This window comes from Gorilla gorilla, chromosome 6 (assembly GCF_029281585.2).
Source record: "Gorilla gorilla gorilla isolate KB3781 chromosome 6, NHGRI_mGorGor1-v2.1_pri, whole genome shotgun sequence".
Classification (NCBI taxonomy): domain Eukaryota; kingdom Metazoa; phylum Chordata; class Mammalia; order Primates; family Hominidae; genus Gorilla; species Gorilla gorilla.
Window position 1 is genome coordinate 53,534,078 of NC_073230.2, and position 27,759 is coordinate 53,561,836.

A 27,759-nucleotide genomic window follows, 5' to 3' on the forward strand; every position below is an offset into this window, starting at 1 on the left:
GTTTGAATGGACTGTGTGTGGGAGAGTGAGGAGCAGCCAGGGAGATAGGGAGGAAGAGAGGAAGTTCCAAGATCACACCTCCAACATAACGCAGAGATACCAGTCGTGTCCTCTGTTCACAGGACTCATTGCATTTAGTAGAAACTATTTTCTCATCCTTTATCTTTTTCCTAACTTTGTGAAGCAGAAATTCTTTGAGCTAAAATACTGGTTGCAAACCTGTCAAGAAATGTCTCTGTTTTCTCTGGACAGTTTGCCTGCTGCCCTCCGTATGCTGGTCCCTCCCTCCCCTGACTCAGGGTTGCAGAGGCAGCTACGCCGGGGTCCTGTGAACTGGCTGGTTTGCACCCCCACCGACACCACGCTTCTGCCCCCAGCAGTGAGTTGGAAGTCAGGCTTTGCCCTAGACTCTACTCTTTGCTGCCCCTTCCAGCTGAGGGGGGTACCTTCTGCCCCCTACATTCTGTATGCCCTACTTGTAAATGTCGCTGGCTGCTGAGGTGCCAAGAGTCCTGAACCCAGAGAGTCAACCCTACTCTTCTCTGTTCTAGCATCTGGAGCTGGGTCCCACACAGCCTCTGGCATGGAGTGCATGGAGCCACCATGGAAGCTCACATCCAGACCCTGGTGCTAGGTCCCTACAAGCCGTGCCCCCCTGCCTGCCTGTCTGGGTGCTTCCTGGGCCACCCTTTCTGGCTCAGTGAACATTGCCTCCTCCTATTGTCCAGGGAACAGGCAGTGAGACTCCCCTGGGGCTGGCCCCTTAGACTCCTCCGAGTCCGCTGGGTTGTCTTTGCAGGGCTGTGTCTTTTTTACACAGTGACCCAAGTGATTTCAGCAAGAGTAGGGGCCCTGGCTGCCAGGCTGAGCTGGGAAAGCCACATCCCAGTGCCAGGGTTGGGCAGTCAGGGTGGACAGCAACAGATGCAGGATGGAGTGTTTTGGTCTCTTCCCAGAGGAGTCCCCCTCATTGCCCTGGAGTAACACTCACTTCTCTCCATCAACAGGTGACTGAGGAAGTCCACCGGCTGCTGAGAAGGTGCCCCTACCACTTTGTGTGCCGAGGCAAAGTCAGTGTCAAGGGCAAAGGCGAGATGTTGACATACTTTCTAGAAGGCAGGACTGATGGAAACGGCTCCCAAATCAGGTCCCTGGGCTTGGATCGGAAAATGTGTCCATTTGGGAGAGCTGGCCTTCAGGGCAGACGTCCCCCGGTGTGCCCCATGCCTGGCGTCTCAGTCAGGGCCGGGCTCCCTCCACACTCCCCAGGCCAGTACCTGCCCTCTGCAGCAGCTGGGAAGGAGGCTTAGTGGAGCCCACGTGGGCCTCTGGGGTGCACATGGGGTGGGAATGCTCCGGGGGTGACACATGCCACAGTGGCTCCAGCCAGGACCAGCCAGACCAGCAGAGCAGGGAACCACTTGCCAGGGTGGAGGAGGAGCATTGTCCAGGCATGGCCTGTGGCCCGAGGGCCAACCACCGAGCAGACACAGCACAGCAGTGACTCGGTGAGGGGAGGACACCCGACTGTGCACACTTCCAGGCCTCCCTGGAGAGGTGTCCACTCCATCCTTCCCTCCGTGGCGTAGGGAGCACTGTTCAGCAAGCCTGTTCAGGTTTGGCCAGGTCGGCATCAATGTAAGGACCTTCAGAGCATCCACCAGGGTTACAGCAAGAGCCGCTGAGGTGTGGCTGGCAGAGCAACTGAGGAACTCTGCGAGAGTGTGCCCTCTGAGACAGCCCTGTCCACCCCTCCCAGGTGGGACCTGACATACAGGCGGCTCCAGCCCTGGGCAGCGGCTTCAAGAGCCAGAGTGGGAAGTCAGGCCTCTCTGGGAAGGTCACAAGGCCTGGGGTTGTTCACACCACAGGCACAATACAGAGCTGTCCACTCTTGAACTGGACGGTCTGGGGAGAATTGAGAAGCTGCCTCTCACTGCATGGATAGTGGTGGCTGCTGGCTTTCAAGCGTGGTTTTTTGCTAAGAGCCAGAGGCAGGTCTTCTGGAGTTCTCAGGGGGGCCCTGTGACCCCCTCTCCACAACCATGGCCAGCATCGGCTTCTTGCTGCACCTGTGCATTCTCCACCCCTCCGCCAATGGCTTCCAGCTCCTAAAACACCTGGACATTCCCCATCTTGCACCGGCACTGTGTTTGTTCAGAGAAAACGAAGGGTGTCATTTCTTCTTTTCCCTGTGGCATCTTGGATCCTTTACATTTAGCAACAACAGTGTGAGGCTCCACTTCTGTTGAATATGAGCGGCTGTCACACCCATGAGCAAGTCTCCTTGATGGAAGATGTTGTTTCTCCGGCAGAACCAACCCTCCAGGACGAAGTTTCAGAATTGGCTGATGGTCGTGAGTGCAGGTGTCCCTGTTGTAATTTGCAGGGAAATTGACTGCAGGTGATAGTGTTGACATCTGACGTCTGACAACCTCCTATGTGCATGTCTAAATAGTCACAATGAAGATGAAAATAAGGATGAGGGGGACGGGGTCCAGGAGGGCCAGTGGGAAGGCACCATCCAGAAATAGTGGACAGAGGTCTGGCATGTGGAAACCTTGGATCTCGGTCACAGGGAGGAAGGCAGCTAAAATGGGAGGGAAGCTTCTGGGTAGGTACCATAGTAGAGGAATGTCTAAAGACCCACTGCTCTGAGATGTGGTCAGAGAGGTTTCTGTGGACTACAGATGAGGCCTGAGCCCTGCCTATGCTCAAAGCCAGCAGGGTTGGGGGTCCGCCTCCTCACTGCTCCTCAACAGCTGTAACCCTTTCCTGAGGGCCCCGACTTTTCAGAATAGGAGCAGAGAGAAGCCCAGACTTCCTTCCCTGGAGTGTAGACCTGTGTGTGGGACCTGCTCCAGGCTGATCCCTGTCCACACAGGTGGGTGATGTCCTTGGCTGCTGCCATCAGAGGCAGCCCCCTGCACAGGGAGGGGCTGACCCTGCCTCAGCTGTGTGGCCATGTGGGGGCAGCAGGGGCCTGGGCCATAGCTGGGGGAGGCCAGACCCTGAGGGCTTTGCAGGGCGGCCAGTGCAGTGATGCCTGGCGCTTCCAGCTGAGACAGGAGTCCGGACAGAGGTGGGCAGGGGAGGCGGGTAGAGGCTGCATGTAGGGGCCCCTGTCTGCCTGTCCTTAGGGTGTGGATTAGGCTGTGGCTTCTGTGATGGTGCAAGAGGCAGGATGGTCTCCAGACACCTTCTTGCAGAGTGATTTTGACCAATGCCTTTCCAGCACCTTCCCCCGATTATGACAGGGAGCTCCCAGGCCAGGCCACATGACCCCACAGGTAGGCTGACCCCATGGACCCACTGGAGACTTCGAGGGCAGAGCTCGGGCACCTTTCATCTTCCTTGGGTGGTCCTCATGTCGCTGTCCACTCATGTTCCTGGTGTTCTGGCATCACCTTGTGCCGGTGGGGGCTGGGCTCCTGTGAGGTCCTAGGGCAGAAGGAGGTGCTTGCAGGGCCTCTTGCTGCTATTGGGACATCACAGGACCTAATGTTTATGTGGAATCTCCAGGCTGCCATCGAGGGCTCCTGAGCTTATCCTGAGGACCCAGGGTCCATCTGAGCCGTCTGTGGGCTGAGATCCTGGCTGGGGCCCTGCTGTCAACCTCTCCTCCGGGCCCTGCCTTGTCCCTGCTCCTGTGCTTTCCTCTCTTCAGGACAAATAGTTTGTCCTTATGGTCCCCTTTCCACTAGGATTTTCTCATCCTCATCTGTCTATCCCAGCCGGATTTGAAGCAGTCACTTCAGACAGGAGCCACAGGGAGCCTGTGAGGGAGTAGTGCAGTGGTGGTGAGTGTGGCTGCCCTGGCTCCCCCAGCTCACCGTGGTGCTGTCCTTGACCCACGAGCTGTTGAGAAGGGTGCAGAGCCCCTGGCACAGCCAACCCTGTTGCCCCCAGTGCCGCTGCCCACCTTCGGCTATCCAGGTGGTGGGTAGACAGAGGAGTGAACCCCAAAAGTGTCCATGCCCCAGTTCTAAGCCCTGTGGCCAGGTGCTGTCACACAGCAAAGGGGACTTTGCAGGTGGAATTAGGGTTAGGGATCTAAGGATGGGAGGGGAACTTGGTTTATCTGGGTGGGCTCAGTGACCCCTTGGAATGGCTGAGGGAGGCAGGAGAGCCTGGAAAGATTTGAAGTGTCACAGAGATGGTGCCGTCATTGCTGGCTTAAAGACAAGGGGCCAGGAGCCAACACCAGAGGCCACTCCACAACCCCAGCACCAGTCAGCAAGGAAGCTGGGTGTCGCTCACACAACCAGAAGGAGCTGAGTTTGGAAACAACCCAAGTGAGCCTGAAGCAGATTCACCCCAGAGCCTCCAGGCGTGAGTGGAGCCCAGTCTAGCGACACCTTGGTTTGGCCTGTGAGACTGAGAAGAGAGCCAGCCACGCTGTGCTGTGCCTGGGGTCCACAGAGCCGGGAGGTCACACATGTACGTCCTGGAAGCTGCCCAAGATGTGGCCACTTGTAGGGCAGTGAGAGGAAGCCGTCGCGGGGACCATGCTGCCTTCTCTGGGCTCACGACTGTTCTGGAAAGGACCCCATGGCAGACTTGGCAAAGTCTCCACTTCAGGGGCAAACATCTCCATCATCAGCAACTCCAAACCCCAGCCACTTCCTGGGAGTTCAGGAACTGTGTTTAGCCATAATGTTCCTTGGGGTTTGGTGAAAAACAACTTCCTTTTTATTTGGGAAAACTGTATTATATTGCCTTATTTATTTTTAATCATGTACAATATTCATGTACAAATGTTAGAGCCATTCGGGTAGGATTCTCTCTAAATTATTTATTGAAGAGGCTTTGTAAATAGTGCACCAGTGACAGGTGCTGCCTGTTTACTCGTACCAAAAATGAAGACAAGCCCCACACCCACCTCAGCACCTGCTTGGCCATGCTGTGGCCCTTTGGAAATGACCCTGTGTGCTCCCCTCGCAACCCTTGCATGCCTTTCATGCCTGATGCCGTAGAGTAGAACACAGCCCCGGAATGCTTGCAGTTGCTTGCAGGGACCATGCCGGCCCGGGTGGTCCATGCCTGCGGGGTGTCTGTATCCTGCAGGAGGACGCCCCTACAGACCCAGCAACCCAAGTTGCCAGCCCGTGTTTCTCAGACTTTAAAGCCACCAGGGCTTCTGGAACACCTGTCATAGAAGCAATAACTCTAACTCTATACTGTAGAGATGAGTCTGGTCCGAAGCAGATTAGTTATTTAGAGATAAGCCATGCATACAAGTTTGCCCCATTCTCTGGCTTGGGGTGGTGGGAGGCGGGGAGCTGCCACTCCCAAAGCCCCCACCCCTTCCTGAAGACCCAGCTATGAAACCGCAGTTCCTGTGGGTTGGGCTGCCCAGGCTGGTCAGAGCTCAGCACCCCAGGTCTGGTGAGCAGACAGAGCCGGCGTTAAACCCCGATCAGGTCATTGTCACCACACCCTTGCTTGGATGAGGAAGGAAGGAGGCAAAGGCACCCACTCCATCCAAGATCTGTTCCAATTGATGAGCCTCAGTACTGGCCTCACACTGACCAACGGTGGTATGCTGCAGTTTGTTGGTTTGGTGCAGAGTCTAAAGGATAACATATCAAGGCTTACCTGTGATAGGCCATTTTAAGGAAATGGTGGCACTCTGAAGGCTGTCCCCATTCACCTTCCACAATGCTGGTACCATCCTGGTAGAAGAGCCCTCTGAACAGGACACCTGTTCAGGCCTGGGGGCCCCATGCTAGGCTTGCCTGGGTGTGAGAAGGTCGAACTGGGTGGCTTAGGCCTTCAAATTGAGCTTGGGGGTGTCCAAGAGAGGGGTCTTATTCGAGGAACTCACATACCCCAAATAACCATCAGTGCACAAATCATTCCATGCTCTTTGGCACCAGGCAGGAGATGCTGCAGGCAGGTGTCCGTAGTTGGCAAAAATGGGCAGTAGGGGAAATGGAGTTGCTTCAACCTTTCTCAGTCCCGGCCCTCACTGCACCCACCAAGTCAAGCAGAGCTGGGTGGGCTGAGACCAGCATCCCAGCTGGACTGAGCCTTGGGGGAGGGGCTGGAGCCAAGGAGCCCCCCTGGGTGGGGGCATCAGGAGCAGGGGCAGGGCCTGAGGACTGCTCCCCCTGCATGGAGGGCAGGCCAGGATGGAGCCCAGGGTAGACTTTGAGGAAGGCTCAGTGGGCTCAGCAGGAGGAAGGCTCTTCTCATAGTTGTGGTTTTCCACAGATGGATTTGGGTGATCTGAGTGTGGTCAGGCCCTGCCGTTGGGGAATGAGTGCCACACGGGGTTCGTCTGTAAGCTGCAGTGTCTGTGATTCTGTGTGAACTGACAGCAGGGAGCTGAAGGGCAGGCCCCGGCCTTGGGAGAGGACATGGGCATGGGCTGCTGGATGCAGGGCTCCCAGGGCTGTGAAGGCAGAGGGGTCTCTGGAGGCAGACGGGGTGGGCTGGGGGCCAGCAGCAGGGGGCAGAGCCCCAGCCAGGGCGGCTGCTTCCTGCACATAGACATTCCTCCTGCACAGGGCCAAGTGCCCATGAGCACAGCCCCAGACAGACACGGTGGGGAGCTTGGAGCCCTCCGCTCACCTAGAGGAGCCCTGGGGCACGCACTGGAAAGTATTCTAGGGGCTTCCTGCCTTATCCTTCTGTTCATACACTTAGTGAAAGCAGATCCTGTACTAGGATGTGAGGATATCTGTCACCTCCGTGGTCCATTCCAGAAACACCAGATTCCATTTCAGTTGCCACACATTTTGGGGCTAGACTTCCCTAAACAACATGCCATTGTGAAATGATGCATATATTTGTATTTTTAAACTTCCCTGAAAATTTGATCTATTCTGTTCCATATGAAGTCTGTTCACTACCTTAAAAAATAGATACTCCACTAGAGGCTGTGCTTAATTCAAATCCATGTGTGTGCCTGCATTACATGTGTGAACATGTGTTTCTGTCGTGTGTGTCATGCACATCTGTGTGTTGCATAGCATAAGCCAAATGAAAATTAATCATTTGTTCATGGGATTCATATGAGGAACAAAATTAAATTTGAATACAGTCAGATAACTGCCACGCAGGGCATTTGGGGAACCATCCCCGAATGCCCTGATGTGATTTCCCTCAGAAAATCCTTGTTATTAGAGGAGAAGGTCTGGGCAGGGGCAGCAGCATCTCAGACATCAAGTCAACTTTATCATCTACTACATCAGCACTGAACTCCAGGGGCATTGAGGCACTAACTAGGTTCCATTTTCTTTGGTTTGGTTACTTATTTTTTCCTTTTGGGTTCTCGGTGTGCAGAGGCTGTAGAGAGAGCCTCAGGGCGGTGACCGCTGCAGGAATTCGGCCCTCCAGCTCCCCTCCAGTTACCAGGAGCCAATTTGGAGGCCAGGCCTTCCCAGCTGAGTGTCTGTCAGCTTCGTTCTCTCTCAGCTGTGCAGTGGAAGAGCAACAATAGACAGGTGACCTTCTTGGGTTGTGCTTCACAATAGACTGGGAAAAACATCTTTGAAATCAGAAAATCAGGCCGGGCGCAGTGGCTCATGCCTGTAAGCCCAGCACTTTGGGAGGCGGAGGCGGGTGGATCCATTGAAGTCAGGAGCTCAAGACCAGCCTGGTCAACATGGTGAAACCCCGTCTCTACCGAAAATACAAAAAAAAATTAGCTGGGCGTGTTGGCGGGAGCCTGTAGTCCCAGCTACACGGGAGGCTAAGGTGGGAGAATCGCTTGAACCCGGGAGGCGGAGGTTGCAGTGAGCCGAGATTGCACCATTGCACTCCAGCCTGGGCGACAGAGCAAGACTCTGTCTCAAAAAAAAGAGAAAGAAATCAGAAAATCGACCACAGTGGTAGCCACCTGGCCTAATGCTGTGTTTTTGTACCTGACAGGGGTCACTCATTTTAGGCACAACTCCTTCATTCTTTGGGAAATTAGTGAGTTTCCTTCTACCCATCACCAGATTCAATATGTTCTATTAATACACCGATAACCACAGGGGAAGGGCACTTGTCACTCTCCCACCTGGTTACCACAGTCTCCATGGGTCTTTTGCCATGACCACAAATAAAGGAAACACTCATCACTAGTATCTAAGTCGGGCTTTACAGTAACTATGCACCTTCTGTGTGCTTCACCTCACTCTCTACTTCAAACAGCCCATGGAGGGAGGTGGTATTATACTCCTTATGTTGACAGTGAAGAAACTGAGGCCCAGAGAGGTTGGGGACTTGAGTAAAGTCACACAGCCCTGAGAGGCAGGACCAGGGTTCCATTCCTGCTCTATCCAGTTCCAAGCCCTTGTGTTTTCCATTACGTTTAGTGCCTCTTTGCTAACAGCAACATCTGCAAGATTTGTGTTGGTTTTGATGGAGAACTCTAGCTCATCCACATGCTAGTGCCCAAGTGGTGGAGGGGCCACCTCAGCAGGTGGGTTCTGAATGCAGCCAAGGCTGTCCCCGCAATGGGTGAGACTCGCTCCAACTGCCCGCCCTCAGAGCAGGTGCCTAAGTCCTCCCTGGCACTGGCAGGCCTTACCTCACATTGCTAAATTAAAGCAATGCAATTCCTCTTGGGTAAGAGGAATTCCTCCTTCTTTACTAACTGATCCCCAGCAAGGAAATAAAATGTTAGGCTTTAAAAATCCCTACTTTGTCATATCAGACTATATTCTAAAACTGTATTTGAGCGAAACCTGTCATTGCGTCTAATTTCAAATATACAGAATCTCCTTAAGAGCTGTTGCCTTATTTTTCTGTAAAGCCTCTCTGACATCAAATGGGGAGAAATGGTGGCACCTCCAGACACCCTGAAACTACACACCATTTCTTCCCTGCTCAGCTTCTGCTCAGGAGTTCTGTGAGCTATGGGAAGGCCATTGGTTGGATTTGCTACTTTTACTTTCATCTTCCTCTGCTGTAGAGCCATTTAATGTTATTGTCATATGCTGCTGGTGAGGTAAAGGTGGGTCCGGGTGCCTTCCCAGGGGTTAGAGGATGTTCAAAGGGCCGATTTCAGCAGGAGTTCAGAGGGCTTATGATGGATGGTGAGAGATTTGACAACCACCAGAGCACATGTGCTCTGACCCTCTCCTGGGCATTGGTTCCTGCTGGTACCGGGTGTTTCAGACCTTCAGATAGGTTGCTTTCAAAAGAGCTTTCAGGCACTTATTGAGAATTAATGTTTAAACAGACGTAATAGCCTAGATGAACTCCCAAGAGATCTATTAAATCTTGTGGGCTGAATAAATATCTCGTGCAGGACTGTGCAACAGTAGCCCAGAGCATCCTGCCTGTGGGCATCCACCTCCCAGGTGAGGGCAGTGGGAAGCTGGCCCGACGGCAGCCAGAACTTGTTTCTCACCTCCCACCAGCAACCCCCCCACCCAACTCTGGGCCCCAGGCACATGAAGCACAAGTCTCAGGGGACCATTCCCACATTGGGGGATCCTGAGGGAGCCCATCACCGCCTCTTGCATACAACTGTCCACTAGGAGGCACGCCCAGTGTGGGAGGGATGTATGGTCTTGCCTTCCACCTGTAAAAACTGCACATATGCAAGCCATTTGCACTCTGGAACTGCATGCCGTGAAAACTCCTAATGGTGTGGAACTTAGTTTGAATTTGAAATCACGCCGCATGCACAAAGGGACAGGCCCAGGCCCGACCTCAGGTCATCCGCCCGCCCGCTGGCTGCAGAGCATCCCTGGGAGCCAAGGCGAGGCCCGTGGAGCCTGAGCTTTGTGTGGCTCGTGCACTTATTATGCACCACCTCCCTTCAGTCACCACTCTTCCTCCTCCGCCATCCTCATTTATACTGATTGCACATCCCCCGCTCAAACAACAATGTCCTTATTATGATGACCATCTCGTAGTGGTAGATTCCATTCCTATTTAAGGTAAGCCCAAAGCCCACTTTTGGATTTTCTCGACTGTCCGAGAAAAGTTGTGTAAGCGCCTGCGTTCTTCTGGGTTTGGCTAGATAGGGTTGTGTCCCTCTATGGAATGGAGAGTGATGTGGGCAAGGGTGTCATTTTCTCACACAATACAACTCACTGAGGATGCTTCTGTAGAAGTGAGAAACACGATGAGTACATTCAGAATTACAATAACTCACTCTCACTGGGTAACTTCTCATGATAGATTTGTATGATCAATACGGGTCTATTTTTATGTCAACTGAACACTGTAGAGTACCTTCCAGTCTTTTTCAAGATTGTTAAATTGAGACAAGTAATTGAATAATTTGTCCTATTTTTATTTTAAAAAAGTGAATGGACTGAAATGTTAAATGTGAATGTACATTTCTTAATTGCAACTTTTCTACTGAGTGTTTGCACTATACTTTCTGGAATCTTATTTAACAAAAATAAAGGAAAAAAATTGCTTGACTAAACTCTGTGGCCATTTCAGTTGAAAAATAAATGGTTATGTGGATGTTTTGAAGACATTCCTGCCTGTTTCACATACCTTCTGGGGGAAGTTTTATTATTCAAAGTATTAAATACTATGTGACCCCATTTAGACTAAACCACACATGAACTGTTATCCCCCCATTACATACTATTCTTCTTCTTCTTCTTCTTCTTTTTAGACAGAGTCTGGCTCTGTTGCCCAGGCTGGAGTGCAGTGGCGCAATCTCAGCTCACTACAACCTCCGCGTCCTGGGTTCAAGCCATTCTCCTGCCTCAGCCTCCCAAGTAGCTGGGATTACAGGTGCATGCCACCACGCCAGGCTGATTTTTGTATGTTCAGTAGAGACGGGGTTTCACCATGTTGGCCAGGCTGGTCTGGAACTCCTGAGCTCAGGTGATCCACCTGCCTCGGCCTCCCAAAGTGCTGGGATTACAAGTGTGAGCCCCCGTGCCCAGCCCATTACATGCTATTCCTATCCAGTGTTTTCATCTTGTGCCTTTTTGAATCTCACAGTTACATTTTAGATAATATTTAAAATGTAATAGAGACTCTCTATTTTACTAGCCTTTCTTGTATCTTAGAATATCTTGCTGAGACAGTATTGCTTTTTTGGTCTCTCAGAAGTTACTGTAGCTCAGGATGCAATGATAAGTTCATTTTACATTCATCTGTAAATACTTTATTTCATCTCCTGTCTTAAAAGATAAAACTGATTACACGATCAGTTGATAATTTTTTTTTTTAAGTAAGTTTGATAATATCCCATTCAAGTTTAGTTGAATGGTGAAGATGGCTTCCATTGTTGTCATTGAAGAATCTTCTGTCTATCGAGTTGTTTTTCCTTTGTGTGTTTTTCTGGGGTTCTTCAAAGAAACAGAACCAAGAGGGCATGTGTGTGCTGTCAGAAAGAGAGAGGGGGCAAAAACAGGACAGAGAATTTATTTTAAGGAATTGGCTCACATGATTGTGGGGCTGGCAAGTCTGCAGTCTATAGGAAAGGCCAGCAGGCTAGAGCCGCAGGGAGGAGGTTATGTTGCCACTTGAGTTGGAAGGCTGTCTGGAGGCAGAATTCCTTCTTCGTTTGGGATCTCAGTCTTTTTTCAAAGGCCTTCAACTAATTGGATAAGGCCCATCCACATTGTGACGGGCTATCTGCCTTACTCAAAGTCTACTGATTACAAATGTTCATCGCATCTAAAAGATACCTTCAAAGCAACATCTACTCACAGGGACATCTGCCACTGTGTTTCGCCAAACACTGGGACCCATGGCCCAGCCAAGCACATATAACAACCATCATGAGTGGTCTATAGTTTTTCTCTGTCTCTTCAATTTCAGATGAAATCAGTTCCTTATAGAGAGAAATTAAAAAAATCATTATGAAGAGAGCAATAGCCCAGTAGAAAAATAATCGAAAAGCACATACGGAATTGTAACCACCTGAATTCTTCCTGCCTGCTGCATAAAGACCATGGCATTATAGTAGAGAAAGAGTTTAAGAGACCGAAGGCTGGTCATGCCACATGGGAGACAGAGTTTGTTCTGGAATCATCTCGTGCTCACAGGTTAGAGGTTTTTCAAAGGCAGTCTGGCGGAAGGGGTGGGGATGGTGAGGTAACAGTTACTTGCTGCTGATTGTATGAAATCACAGGGGGGTCAGAGCTGTCCTCTAGGCTGAATGGCTTCTGGGTGGAGCCATAGGAGCAGGGTTGGTGGGTCCAAGTAGAGCCATGAGTGTCAGACATGCCAAAAAACCTGAAAAGATACTCTAAGGGCCAATCTACAATAATGGTGTGATTTGCAGGGGTAATTGGGGAAGGTGCATATCTTATAACCTCCAGAATAATGGCTGATACTCGTTTATGTCTGCACCTTAGCAGGATCCGGGCTCTCCTCCTTGCCCCCAGCCTGATGGCCTCCCATTAGCTTTACAAAAGCAGCTGAGTTTTGGGGGAGGCCTATTATCATTTAAAGTATAACTTAACTGTCTCTCGGCCAGGCGTGGTGGCTCATGCCTGTAGTCCCAGCACTTTGGGAGGCTGAGGTGGGTGGATCACCTGAGATCAGGTGATGGAGACCAGCCTGGCCAACATGGTGAAACACTGTCTCTACTAAAAATACAAAAAATTAGCCGGGCATGGTGGTGCAAACCTGTAATCCCAGCTACTTTGAAGGCTGAGGCAGTAGAATCACTTGAACCCAGGAGAGAGAGATTGCAGTGAGCCAAGATCATGTCACAGTAGAAAGAAAAGAAAAGGGAAGGAAGGAAGAAAGGGAAGGAAAGAAAGAAAAAGAGAAAGGAAAGAAAAGAGAGAGAAACAGAAAGAAAAAGAAAGAGAAAGAAACAGAAAGAAAAAGAAAAAGAAAAGAAAAAGAAAGAAAGAAAGAAAGAAAAAGAATTTTGTCCCAGGAAGAGGGCCGGCCTGATGTGGTTCCAGCAAACTGACACAGGCCAAAGTGTGCATGTTACAGAGAAGATCAGGAGGGTGTCAGGACTTCCAAACACCCTGGAGCAAATTCTGGAGGCCCAGCTGTTGCCATTGATGTGGCAGATCCCAGCATACGAGGAGCAAAGGAGAGATGACCTTCTTCTGGCTCTGAGAGTCCATAACCCTTTGAGGAAGATTAAGCAACAGGTACATTCTCACATTTATTTAATCTTTAACACCCCTACTGGCTAGGTATTGTTAACTGAATATCACAGATGAAGGACCCAAGGCCAGAGAACTAAAGGCTATGCCTGGCCTAATACCTTTTCCACTACAGTGCTCCCTGATGGTGGACTTTCATATCAAAAAAGTACAAACAGTTACAAGCAGTAGCAGTAATAGAAGTAAAAATGATGGCAATAATGCCATGCAATAGAATGCTTATTATATGCCCAGCTGGGTTCTCAGTGTTTGGCGTGTAGCAACTCAATGAATTTCTGCAACAGCATCATAAAGTAAGTACTATTATTAATTCCATCTTGCAGATTAAGAAACTAAGTGTGGCTGAGAATATAGATGGCAGACATTTCCTTCAGATCTTACAAATTTAGAAGTGCTCTGGATAATTTGGAATTGCTAGTACCTGTGTCTCTGTTTCTGGAGGCCTTTTTCTGATGCCAGGAAGGTCCGCTGTAACTGCTTTCAAGGCAAAGAGAAGTGCCGAGACCAGCTCAGTCGGGGAGACCCTAACCCAGTGGTGCTAGAGGAATTAAAGACACACACACAGAAATATAGAGGTGTAAAGTGGGAAATCAGGGGTCTCACAGCCTTCAGAGCTGAGAGCCCTGAACAGAGATTTACCCACGGATTTATTAACAGCAAACCAGTCATTAGCATTGTTTCTATAGATATTCAATTAACTAAAAGTATCCCTTATGGGAAATGAAGGGATGGCCGGAAATAAAGGGGTGGGTCTGGCTAGTTATCTGCAGCAGGAACATGCCCTTAAGGCACAGATCGCTCATGCTACTGTTTGTGGTTTAAGAATGCCTTTAAGTGGTTTTCTGCCCTGGGCAGGCCAGGTGTTCCTTGCCTTCATTCCGGTAAACCCAAAACCTTCCAGCGTGGGAGTTATGGCCGTCATGAGCATGTCACAGTGCTGCAGAGATTTTGTTTATGGCCAGTTTTGTGGCCAGTTTATGGCCAGATTTTGGGGGGCCTGCTCCCAATATGTCCCCCTTCTTTGATTTGCAAATTGATAAAAGCAAAGGCAGCTTCGTCACGGTGAGCTACTTCTCTCAGGAGTCAGGATCCACATTGGCAGACTATACAAAGACAAACAACACAGAAGGGTCATGGGTGCCTATGCCTGGGAGCCCACAGCTGAGCCTCGGGGGAGGCGTTGGACCGATGCCCTCTCCGCTGCGGCGCCAGTTTCCCGAACCTCCTGGCAGGCAGGTGGTGCTGAGGGCTGGGCCTGCTGTCCCTCGCGGCTCCATGCGCAGGGCAGCTGCATGGTGCAGGGGCGCACGGCTGGGGGTGCTGGTGGGGCGGCTACGGAGGTGGTTCACGCGTCCCGGGCTAGGGTTGCCCCACAGGGGAAGGGGCGCCCGGGCGCGGCCGCTGAAGGCATTTGGCCTAGCTTGGGAGCCGTAGAGCCCTTCCTCGACCATCACCTCAGGGAGGCTTCACGTCCCCTCCACCTACGCGGACCGAGCTGCGCTTCCCTTCCACCTGCTCCGGCCGGCGCTGGGCGTCCCGGACTCGACACTTCCCGAAGGCCTGTAATTTTTAATTATAACAGATTTATGTTGAGAAAACTTCATACTGAAATTACTGATTTATTTTGGGATTACCCAATTTTTTTCCTACTATTCTCAGATATCTATCAAACTACTGCTCTATGGATTCTTATGTTAAGTTTATCCTTTTCTCCATCTTTTCTTTCTTGCCACCTACTGAAGGAAATGTCTCCGTCTTTTTGATTAATAGAAACTAAATGTATAACTCGACATCTAGAAGGGTTTCAAGATAGTAGATATGTCTGCTGGGATGTTTTGTCATTACCCTGCCCAATGTTGCGACGCTAGGAGTTACCTTGACACTACATTATAAATAAGGCCCAACCTGTTAGCAAAAATATCACATTCCCTAATTTTCTCTCCTTTAACTGTGTGTAATTTATCCAGGCATGTCTTTAGTTCAATAAAGGTTATTTCCCTCTTTTTCATTCATACACAAATAAGTCTGGTCAATTATTATTATCCTAACACTAATTTTTGTGCATACATCCAGCCCAAACTCTCATTTTTAGTGTTCTTATGCCACCTGTATGGAATGGCTTACAATTTTATTTTTCACAACTCACACTTGTTCATTATAACTTTAATAATTCATTGTAAGTACTCTATTATGCTGTCATACCTAATACACTATGTCCAAGCACTTATGTATTGAAGTCTGTATTATTTTATTGTAAACAGTGCTTGCTTGTAGAAATTTCTCCATTTTGTTATGCTAGGGTATTAATTTTTAAAAAATATGTATAAGAAGGTTATATTATCTGTAAATTTTACTGAAGATACTATTTAAAAAGGAACACAATGTCTGCTAAGAGATGGAATATTGGACTGATTACCTCAGCTTCAGAGTCCTTCAGTTTTTGAACTTTTTCTTTGACCTTCATCTCAAACACCTGCTCCATCTCCATCTTCTTAATTTTAGCTACTTGCTCCCTTCTTTCTTCTTCCATTTGTGCCAGAGGGCTCCTGTCACAAATATTAAGGGTAATCATTAAATGTTTGTGAATAAAAATTATAATAGAACTATGAAACAGTTTGATGAAAACAGAGATGCTATAAATGTATATATGCCATTATTAATATATTTATAACCTAGAACTTCTTTCCATGATATTTCATATATAAAACTTATGAAAAAAATGTAAAAAGCAAAGATATTCTCTAAACCTACTACATATCAAATCTAAGGATGATGACATACCAAATAAAGTGTAGAAGGAAAATGGGGGAAAAAATTCCCAAAATACATTCACAGAATAAAATATCAGAAGAAAATCATTTAATTTTGTTCTTTAAACAACATTTTAACATGAAAAACAGAAAATGAGTAATGAAGTTAATGTATGTAGAGTATTTTTAGTTTTACCAAAATTTCAAGTGTTACAATCTCTTCTAAGACAGCTACTAACACCACAAAAATGAACAATATTATTATTTATTTTGGTAACTGAACTGATATGCTGGAAATCACTACTAGTCAATACCTAGAGCACTATTTAGGTATACAGAGTATTTCTAGGCCCCTTATGGTAACTTCAATGCTCTTGAAAATTCATTCCACTTGGCCGGGCGTGGTGGCTCATGCCTGTAATCCCAGCACTTTGGGAGGCCAAGGCGGGTGGATCACGAGGTCAGGAGATCAAGACCATCCTGGCTAACATGGTGAAACACCGTCTCTACTGAAAAAAAAAAAAAATACAAAAAATTAGCTGGGCATGGTGGTGGGCGCCTGTAGACCCATCTATTCGGGAGGCTGAGGCAGGAGAATGGCATGAACCTGGGAAGTGGAACTTGCAGTGAGCCGAGATCACGCCACTGCACTCCAGCCTGGGTGACAGAGAGAGACTCTGTCTCAAAAAAAAAAAAAAAAATAATAATAATTCCACTTAACTCAAATATTTCAGTCTTAAATTCAATGATTTAAAACACACACACATACTTTAGAGATAATCAGAAGCAAATATTTTATTTTTTTAAATGCCAGAATATACACATAAGCATAGTTAAATAAAAAAAAAAGTTCACTCTGTTGATGTTAAAGTCCATGGACTCAAATCTCTTTGGACAATTGTGTTCAAAATTTTTCACACTGAGATATATTTACAGGTGGGATTTATGTTAAGGCCAATATACTTACTCACAGAGACACAAGAGAATACCAAAGTACCTAGTGCTTTCAGCCCAGGAGCAGAAAGAGAAGTGGGCTCTTTGCTTTGAGAGTCTCTGAAAATTATTCAATACCCTGGGACAAATTAAATGAGGTAGATCCTTCTTTGAATTTGTTAATAAAGCATGCTTGTTTTGTCTCCATAAAAACAGGCTTTGACCATTAAGGTTTATATTTTAAATGGGTAAATTTTATTGTAATACACTAATTTTAAGAAAAGAATTAACTCATGGCTTAAAGACAAAAACCAGACCTTGGATTTCACCCATAACTTTAAGGCTGGTCATTTTAACCCTGATTTGACACACTCTTATTATGGTGTCTTTTCTCCTTATTTGGCTAAATATTTCTGACCATCATAGCAATCTTTTCTATAAAGGAAGCAGGCAAGAGAGCTAGAGTGAAAATGTTAAAAACAAAACAAAAAAGACAGAATACTGGCTACCAGTTTTTCTTAATTAAGATGATCTGTTTTCGCAATTGCGTAAATTAGAATAAAATGTTATTTAACTCAAGGATATTTCTTCACTGAAAGAAAACTTACTTCTACATGCAAACCTGCCATATACTTTTCCAATTAAGCAATGGATCAAAAGTTCTGAAAATGAAAGTAACCAGACATATTAACTTAGAACAAGAACCTGCATTTTAAAAGCGAGTCAGCTGAGGCCGGGCGCCGTGGCTCAAGCCTGTAATCCCAGCACTTTGGGAGGCCAAGGCGGATGGATCACGAGGTCAGGAGATCGAGACCATCCTGGCTAACACAGTGAAACCCCGTCTCCGCTAAAAATACAAAAAATTAGCTGGGCGTGGTGGCACCTGGGACGCGGAGCTTGCAGTGAGCGGAGATCATGCCACTGCACTACAGCCCGGGCGACAGAGCGAGATTCCATCTCCAAAAAAAAAAAAAAAAAAGTGGAGTCAGCTGAAATACATATTCAAGTGTAAATATCTTTTTTTTTTTTTTTGGTTAAAAGTTGATGAGATCCTTCTTAATAATATAGTCCTCATATTAATGGCAGGTGTTTTTAATATAGTTGCCTCTGATCTCCTGAGCACACACAGTGTCAGCGACTGCCCTGAAACAGCATACCAAATGTGTTTGCCAGCATTCTTCCAGTGAAAGGGTCCAAAGCTTTTGTTACATTTTCAAAGAGTCTGTAATTCCCACTGTCCCCTAACACCCCACAAATCTTTTTTAGGCTCTAGAAAAGAAATAATCTAAAAACGATTAATTGCTAATCTTAAGTAACCGAATATGTATATTTAAGCAACTTAAGATTATTCAACAACATAATTGTGATTGTAAATACATTAAATTAGAAATCAGATATAATTAAATATCTACTCCTACTTATATAACTCATCTATAAAATGTTTATTTTACTTTATCCTTGGGAAGGAGCAGGTAATTTTGCTACCTAAATTATTATTTAAATAACTACAAGGGGAAAATAAGAGACTGCAGAGAAAACATGCAATGATGTTTCAAAATCTTCTTTTAGGCCAGGCACAGTGGCTCACGCCTGTAATCCCAGCACTTTGGGAGGCCAAGGCCGCCAGATCACAAGGTCAGGAGTTCAAAACCAGCCTGGACAACATGGTGAAACCTCATCTCTACTAAAAATACAAAAATTAGCCAGATGTGCTGGTGCACACCTGTAATCCCAGCTACTTGGGAGGCTGAGGCAGGAGAATTACTTGAACCCAGGAGGCAAAAGTTGCAGTGAGCCAAGATCGTGCCACTGCACTCCAGCCTGGGTGACAGAGCAGCGCTCCATCTCGAAGGGAAAAAAAAACTTCTTTTAAATTCAAAATTTAAGTATTAAAAATCCCTGTATAGTAAAACTACTATGTCTTCGGAAAAACAATTCCCCGCCTTACATGCCTTCAACTGTATCATATCTAAAGGAACAAAAATTAGCGATATAGCACATTAAAAGTAAAGCATGCTAAAAGCTTCAATTAAAGGCAAATGCGTAGCTTTCACAATTAAATTATGAAGGTATGTGCCCTAAATAAAAAATTTACAGTAAAATTCGCTAAAGCTAATTTATTTCCCAAATTATGTTCATAATCATTACACTAAATCACTATGAAAATAAATATGCTGTGCCATTATCTTCTGAAAGTCTGTTCAAAGTTCTAAACCTGCTAAATGTGTGTACTTTCTAAAAGAAATGTGCAATATTTAACTGTTAAGATACTGTAAGTTTTTAGGCTTGTAAAAATAATCTGACCAAACATACTCAAATACTGTGAAAAAATGTTCATGCATATTTAAAATGAATTTTTTGAAGTCTCTCACCAGTAAAATATTTCACATTTTTAATTTTTAAATTAGCGCCTCACTTCTAGACATCTTTAATAATTTTTAGAAAATCGAAACAAAAAATTATGCCTATAAGGCAGAAAATATAGGGAGATCACTTTTTGTCTTCACATTTACTATTTTTTTCCAAGTAAAACCTTTTATTAAACAGCTGGAAAAACCATTTAAGTTATATCATTGCCTGCCTGCTTTTAAATAGGAAACTCTTACCCACACACATGTAGTAGTAAAGCTTATAAACCTATCAGCGAAATTAAAAACCCAAAGAAATGAAAAAAGCCTAGTAAAACAAGCAAAAGTAAATGGTTACAACATAACCCGAATATGAAACTAAATCCCCAAAGATTTAGCTCCTTCTAGGGTTGTCTTTATAAGGTTAAAATTCCTGCAAGCCACACCCCTTCATGTGACTAATAAGAGAATTACAGCCACCACATAAGGATGACCTAGTCAAGTTCTACTTTGCTGCATTACACGTGACCCACCCTTGGAGTATAATAAAAAACAATCATGTTTCATTTAAATTATGTGTGGTTGTCTTTCCTAAAGAATACATTAAGCAAGTAGATTTACATACTTTTTCGCTCCAGTGGTTAGTAGGTCACTATGTGCAAAATTTTCCAAAGGAATTTCACTTAAATCATTTGAAAGATCAATAAAAATTTCCAAAAATTTTAAGTAATAATGGTTGTCAACATCTTGTTTTGCCAAGTAAGAGTATTAAAACCAAACATAAACAAAACTCCAACTACTATCATTATAATTTTATGAAAGGACACTTGAATAAAGAGTAAAAGATATAAATAAATAAGTTTAATTTTTTGAAACAACTTGAAATTTTCAGAAAATTGTCTTTATTTCTATTTAGATCAATGAAACTCTTGTATGAAGAATTCTGAGGATCTGCCTTTGGAACCTGTATTTTTAGTCATTTACTTATAAAGTTTTCCCAAGATGACTGATGGAAAAGGCTATGGAGAACAGAAAAATAAATTAACGTAAGGGAAAGAGAGACTAGGGTGTGCCCCAACTTGGAGCAAGGTATCTATTGTCACAATTGGTACCAATGATACACATCAGTTCTGAAAAAGAGTTACCAATCAAATGTGATTTTAAGTAAAAGGTACAAGGAAGATCAAGAAAAAAGGAGGCAGATAAAAGTTCAAGAAGGAAGTTTAACAAGACGGCCCTCCTCTTATTGGGAATCACTTCCTTTAAGAGATCAGCAATCTGATATGAACAACTCTTCTCCCCTTTCCTTTACAGACCCTTGCTGAATTTCCTTTGATTTGAAAGGCTACCCTTTCTGTGGCTTTCAGCCACCCACTACCCTCCATAAGGGATGCAAGATACATTCTCTAAGGAATTAAGAAGTACTTTGATGGCTCCATACATTCTTTGTCAGAAACAGGTAATTACTGGATAGCTGCTAAGAACAGCATCCACTTCTCCAGATCTAACCTTGAGACAAATTATAGCTGACTGGACAAGTTCAGCTATTCTTCAGATTTAAACAACACATCTAATTCTTGTTTTAAGTCCCTCTAAAATAGAATTGTTCCAGGGCTATTAACAGAAAGGCACATTTTCAGACATCTACACATATATTTTTAATTTTTATTTTTATTTCATGTTTCAATAGCCTCTACAGTTTGCCCAAAACTACCTCAGAAAATTTAAATATAAGATAAATTGATCTACAGTCACGCACTGCTTAACAATGGGGATACATTCAGAGAAATTCATTTGTCATTGTGTGAACAACACAGAGTGTACTCACACGACTGTAGATAGTATAACCTACTACACACTTAGGCTCTATGGTATAGATGTTATAATATTATGGGATCTTGTCGTATATGCAGTCAGTCATTGACCAAAACATCGTTATGTGGCGCATGAATATATTTTACTATTCAATGTCTAACATCTTTAAAAAGTTTAGCTTATATTCTAAAACCAAAGTGTGATTAGCACTTTGTGAAGCATACATTGCCAAAGATCAATTTAACTATAAATTTTCAATAGGTTCATGTTCCATTCTAAAATTCTTGCAACTCTCAACCCCTCCCCACTACCACTGTTAAAGAATACATTGCTATGGAGAGTCGCATGAGAGCAATACAAAAAGAAGATTAAAAGAAGCCTAACTCATACCTGCTTATTTCACTTATTTAAACATTAGTCTTTCTTTTCAGTTATTCATGGATATGTACTGAGCTATGAGGAAAAGCACCTTACATCAGCTAAAGCACCATAAGTTGTTAATGACTTTTAAAGAAAAATTTAACAAAAATATTTTTTGAAATTGCTAACATTTTCAAGACAATGTAAGATACAACCAATAGATAAACTTCTAAGCGATTTCTTTCAGATTCAGTATGTGTTATTCAATGAAGTAGTAACAATCTAATTTATCAAATCATATCAAATATCTATTCCAATTACAGCCATTCCCTAGTTGGCTTGATCTTCTCAAATGTTTATTGTTCACTTATTATTAACATAAAATAAAATATTATGCTAGCTCCTGGGGCAATTTGCTTTTTAGCAATGCAAACATTTCTTATTCGCATAGACAAAGTATGGTATGATTCCTCTCTTTAAGAGATATATTTCCAGTAGAATTCTACTATTTATGTTTTCACCTGGGATATAGTTTAACTCACGTATCCACACAGAATTTTGTGTATGCGGAAAAAAACCTAATGATACTGTAAAGTTTACTATTTTTCTCTGAATTATCTTACCTGCATCCAACAGCACTACTTTAAAAAGCCTTACATTTGAGACATGGGAACAATTAAACAGTTCCTTATATCGACAACATAACAAATGTTTTAAAAAATATATTGTATAAGTACATATATTTTTTGTATATTTTGTATATTTTCTTTTAATATACAAAATCATCAGTAGCTTTGTGTATGTGTTTCTTTTAATGAGTTAAAACGTTCATCATTAATGAGAATGAGTTTAAAGTGAATTAGGATTTTATGAACAATATTCACTATGATGGATCCTTAAATTTTTGTGCCAAAGTTGCTCAATAAACATTTGGCTAAAAAAGAGATAAAAAGCCTTCCTTTTGTTCATGTATTGAGGCTTACCTCAAACAGAATCTTGTATTTTAAATATTTAAGAAGGGGCATTTTTCTATTCCATGATAAAGCATGTTAACCACTACGGAAAACACCATAGCTACTTTGAGAACTTGTATTATGTATTTATATAGTTGATCCGTCAGGATTATTGTCTAATGGTAGATAACACCGAGCTACAAATGCACATTATTTAAAATGGTTTCGTAATACAGCTATGCACTGCATAATGATATTTCAGTCAACAAGGGACTGCATATATGATGGTGGCCCATAGGAACTGAAAAATTCCTACTGCCCAGTAGCATTTTGATGATCTTGACCCTGAATAGGCCTAGGCTAATGTGTAAGTTTATGTCTTCGTTTTTAACAAAAAAAAGTTTTAAGTGAAAAAAGAAAGAACTTTTAAAATAGAAAAAAGCTTATGGTATAAAGATTATAAAGATAATATTTTTGTACATCTGTTCATGTGTTTGTGTTTTAAGCTAAGTGTTACTACAAAAGAATCAAAAAGTTTTTTAAAATTTAAGTTATTATAAAAGTTACAGCAAAATAAGATTACTAAAGACAAATTTAGAAAGTAAATTTAGTATAGCCTAAGTGTACAGTGTTCATAAAGACCACAGTAGTGTACAGTAATGTCCTAGGCCTTCACATTCACTCACCGCTCACTCACTGACTCATCCAGAGCAACTTCCAGTCTTGCAAGCTCCATTCACACCAAGTGCCCTATACAGAGATACCATTTGTAATCTTTTACACTGTATTTTTACTGCACCTTTTCTATGTTTAGATACACAAATACTTAACATTATGTTACAACTGTCTATAACATTCAGTACAGTAACATGCTGTATAGGTTTACAGCCTACAAGCGATAGCTAGACCACATAACCTAGGTGTGCAGAAGGCTCTACCATCTAGGTTTATGTAGGTACACTCAATCATGTTTACAGAATGATGAAATAGCCCAATGACACATTTCCCAGAATGTATCCCCATTGCTAAGTGACATATGATGTAATTGTGATCTTCAATAATGACAAATTTTTTAAAAGTAGGGCACAGACATGGTTACCAGCTTCCTCACACATCTCTTTTTTTGACCCCAACATGAAACCACCACAGCTTGAGATATAAGCTCAATAGGGCAAAGCTACACACTTCGTAGTCACTTACACCAGTCTAACAACCAAAAGAAGAAACTGAAACTCCAGCTAATTTACTCCCTGGAATAGGAATAGAGAAGGTAACCAAGAATAAATTCATCTAAATATTCCTTTTCTTAAAGCCTGTCCTTTGTTTCCACACAATCTGTAAGTGAAAACTCTATCAAAATGGTTCATTCAAAAAAGCTTCTACTATTAACAAAGCATAACAATATAAATTTATGCTGTTGTGCATAGAGAATATTATCCAAATTTTCTACTGAGTAGTTAGGAGAAATTTAATGAAAATGAAACAATATGATTATTGACTACAGAAAGAATACCTTTTTTTGGAGAAAAAATATATACTTACTTAGTGAGCTGCCCTTTATTCTTCTTGTTATCAACTCCATGATAAGTCACAGCTGCCAGTTTTCTGATTCCATAGTTCTCGTAGTGGACATTATTAGTAACATCTTTCAAGTCCTGCGTGTGTTCTGTCATAAATAAACGGCAAGAGTTTGCTTCTATTAATAGCTAGGGGGGAAAAGCTGAAAAAAGCTTTAATATACATTCAAAATGTTACCAAAACAAAAATTTCAGATTTAAAATGAACAAAAGACTATTGTTAAGGAAGGTGGCATTCATCTGCTTTCATTTACACCCAAAGTAGAATAAAAAATAAGCTAACTTGACACCAAATTTAGATTCCATAGAGATTTTGAGACCCATAGCAAGGTCTTCATGACTAAAACAACAAAAGCAATGGCAACAAAAGCCAAAATAGACAAATGGGATCTAATTAAACTAAAGAGCTTCTGCACGGCAAAAGAAACTACCATCAGAGTGAACAGGCAACCTACAGAATGGGAGAAATTTTTTGCAATCTACCCATCTGACAAAGGGCTAATATCCAGAATCTACAAAGAACTCAAACAAATTTACAAGAAAAAAACAAACAACTCCATCAAAAAATGGGCAAAGGACATGAACAGACACTTCTCAAAAGAAGACATCTGTGCAGCCAACAGACACATGAAAAAATGCTCACCATCACTGGTCATCAGGGAAATGCAACTCAAAACCACAATGAGATACCATCTCACGTCAGTTAGAATGGTGAACATTAAAAAGTCAGGAAACAACAGATGCTGGAGAGGATGTGGAGTAATAGGAACGCTTTTATACTGTTGGTGGGAGTGTAAATTAGTTCAACCATTGAGACAGTGTGGCGATTCCGCAAGAATCTAGAACTAGAAATACCATTTGACCCATCAATCCCATTACTGGGTATATACCCAAAGGATTATAAATCATGCTGTTGTAAAGACACATGCACACGTATGTTTATTGTGGCACTACTCACAATAGCAAAGACTTGGAACCAACCCAAATGTCCAACAGCGATAGACTGGATTAAGAAAATGTGGCACATATACACCATGGAATACTATGCAGCCATAAAAAAGGATGAATTCATGTCCTTTGCAGGGACATGGATGAAGCTGGAAACCATCATTCTCAGCAAACTATCACAAGGACAGAAAACCAAACATCACATGTTCTTACTCATAGGTGGGAACTGAACAATAAGATCACTTGGACACAGGGCGGGGAACATCACACACTGGGGCCTGTCAGGGGGTGGAGGGCTGGGGGAAGGATAGCATTAGAAGAAATATCTAATGTAAATGATGAGTTGATGGGTACAGCAAACCAACATGGCACATGTATACATATGGATCAAACCTGCACGTTGTGCACATGTACCCTAGAACTTAAAGTATAATTTAAAAGAAAAAGAAAAAAAGAAAAAGAGAAATGGCCATAGGAGGGAAGACTTTCTTCTAGGGCACTGAGAAGATTGTCAAGCCCAGATGACAGGCACCACCTTTCCACCTTATGCCTCATTAATGGAAATATCACAATGCCCAGGTCTAAGGCAGAGCTTCCCACCTATGAGCCTGCATCTCAATCTTCACCTTCCAGGAACCAGGCAGTGTCTTCTGGGCTGATTACTTCCAGTTTACCTCATTGTGATGTCCAAATATTATAGCTCCCCTCTCCCTTGTGATGAGCATGGAAAATATCGGTGGCTCCAAATTCCGATTGTTTCACCTTAGAAAACAAATCTGAGAACCCCCCTAGCACCAAGCACAGTACCTGGATACAACAGGCACTCAATAAATATTTGCTCAGCCAACGCAAGGATAAATGGATGAAATTCCTCATCCCTGTATTCATTTCTGAAGACCTGCTGGTGAAAATCTAGCTCTAAACATCTTTCAGATTTATTCCATTGAGGTATGAAAAAGGAAAAAAAAAAATGACGATGCAAACGAACTCAGCAGCTGGCACAGAAAGTGCAGTCAGATTCTGCTTCCCCTATAATTAAGTGTGCCCAATGCCTCTGACTTAGGCGATGACAGCGTGCAGCTTGCCTGCCTGCCCTGGGTGCCTGGGAGGGCAGGCAGCCCTCAGGATGCCACTATACAACACATTCGCCACCTTATCAAGATTTCCACAGCCACAGGAAGATTTCTCACCCCGCCATGCCCCCCACAGGCTGCCCTGTGCTGTCATCCCCCTTCCTGGCTGAAGACATGCTGGCTGTCCCCTCCGCTCCTCCCCGGAGATGAGCATCTTTCCTGGGCCTCCCTTGGTGTTTTGACAGCTGCTCCATGTCCCCGCTGCTCAGAGAGGGAAAGCCACTAGGGAGGCCTTGGATGGAAATATTACTCTCTGTCCAGGGTAGCATGGGCTTGATCGCGCCGGATTATTTCTGATTGTTGTCACTTGGCCAAGAGCACAGCGAAGTCAAGAAAGAAATGGCCTCATTAGTGAGAGTGCAGCGGTCTGGGTAGGCAGCAGTGGCGTGGAGGACCTGCTTTTGCGGGAGCAGTGAAGAGAGGGGAAGGAGTGGTGTCTTTATATTGAGATATTTTGAGATTCCTGGTTTCTCCACTCACTTCAACTGCCCATATAGGTTCTGCAGGTTCCAGGAAGTTCTAGAACTTGTACAGGATCGAGCCCACAGCTTCTCATGGAATAAACACAGAATCAAGAAAATCTGGTGGAAGTCGCCTGGTTTAACTCCTTTGAGGTCTAGAGCAGAAATTAAATAGTGCTTAATCTGTTACTTTAAAGAAGCCTAGTTCTAACTTTTCCTCAGCTCGCTCCCTCTTTTGCCTAGGATAGGAAGGGTGAGTGCAAATGGCCAGCTCCCTGTAGGTCTGCCTCTTGGAGCCCTAAGTTTTCCGCCACTTCTCTGCACTACAGGCTTTGCCCACAGTGGGATCCTCAGCCCAGGGACCTTGTTTGTCCTCCTCTTGGTGCTGGTGCCTGCTGCCCAGCCACACACCCTGAGATTCATTTTTAAAGAAACATCAACAGCTCTTAAATGGCAAATAAGCCCCTTTCAAAGAGCTGGGATGACTTTGAAAAAGGGCCTGAGACAGCAGTCGACCTCTGACCGTCTCCCCTCAGATGCCCTCTCCATCCCACCCTCTCTCCCCATCCCTGTCCTCCGCTCTCCCAGCGAGCCTGTCTGCTCTTCAACCCTCCTCCCTGCCCGATTGTGCTGTCTCCTCAACACGTCCCATGTTGCTTGATTCCTAAAATAACATAGGGGAAAACATTTTTTTTCTTTGTTCTTTTTTTTTTTTGAGACGGAGTCTCCCTCTGTCCCTCTGTCGCCAGGCTGGAGTGCAGTGGTGCAATCTTGGCTCACTACAACTTCCACCACCTGGGTTCAAGCGATTTCCTGCCTCGGCCTCCTGAGTAGGTGGGACTACAGGCGCGTGTCACCACGCCCGGCTAATTTATTTATTTTTAGTAGAGACAGGGTTTCACCATGTTGGCCAGAATGGTCTCAATCTCTTGACCTTGTGATCCACCCACCTCGGCGTCCCGAAGTGCTGGGATTACAGGCGTGAGCCACCGCGACCAGCCAAAAACATTTTTTTAAATAAAGAAAATGAATCCTCAAAAAAGAAAAAAAAAAACCCCACAAATCTCCCAAAGCAGTAACTGAAGGATGACCTTTCTATGAAAGAGTATTCATTTTTATATTATCTATTTAAATACTAGACAAGAGAGTGTAGATTAGCTACTACTGAAGCTCATAAAATCTAAAAGTAACTGCCTTTTAGCAATATTACTAAGGTAATATATGAGTTTTTATTAAGACATAATAATACATTTCAGATGACATATCAAGTTGCTTTCAAACTAGGGAATTTTAGAGTAAATTTCTGTTTCTTCAAACTGTCTAGGTGAATGTGGTATTTTGGTTAAACAAATTTTTGCTTACAGCATTTCCATCATATATAAAATCAATACATATGAGATAAATCTACAATAAATACGGGATGATGTCA

At 44.2% G+C, this 27,759-nt stretch overlaps 1 protein-coding gene and 1 long non-coding RNA gene across 5 annotated transcripts in view; one reads left to right on the forward strand and one right to left on the reverse strand.

The window, feature by feature from the left end:
• ADCY1 (adenylate cyclase 1) overlaps nt 1–10,381 on the forward strand; it is a 147,407-nt gene extending 137,026 nt beyond the window's left edge. For both annotated transcript variants that reach the window (XM_055347810.1, XM_055347811.2), the window contains exon 20: nt 1,008–10,381. In XM_055347810.1, the coding sequence (XP_055203785.1) occupies nt 1,008–1,310 (303 nt within the window). In that variant the 3' untranslated portion in view covers nt 1,311–10,381. The remainder of the gene's footprint in view (nt 1–1,007) is intronic.
• A 444-nt stretch (nt 10,382–10,825) lies between these two features.
• LOC101126300 (uncharacterized) overlaps nt 10,826–27,759 on the reverse strand; it is a 45,252-nt gene continuing 28,318 nt past the window's right edge. Inside the window, exons 9-12 of one of the 3 annotated variants that reach the window (XR_008667534.2) lie at nt 23,754–23,877; nt 15,469–15,598; nt 11,629–14,612; nt 10,826–11,299 (exon numbers count right to left, since the gene is read on the reverse strand). This is a non-coding gene — a long non-coding RNA (uncharacterized lncRNA). Of the gene's footprint in view, nt 11,300–11,324; nt 14,613–15,468; nt 15,599–23,753; nt 23,878–27,759 lie in introns of those variants that run through there. The other 2 variants (XR_004071004.3, XR_010134674.1) reach the window with 2 other exon arrangements.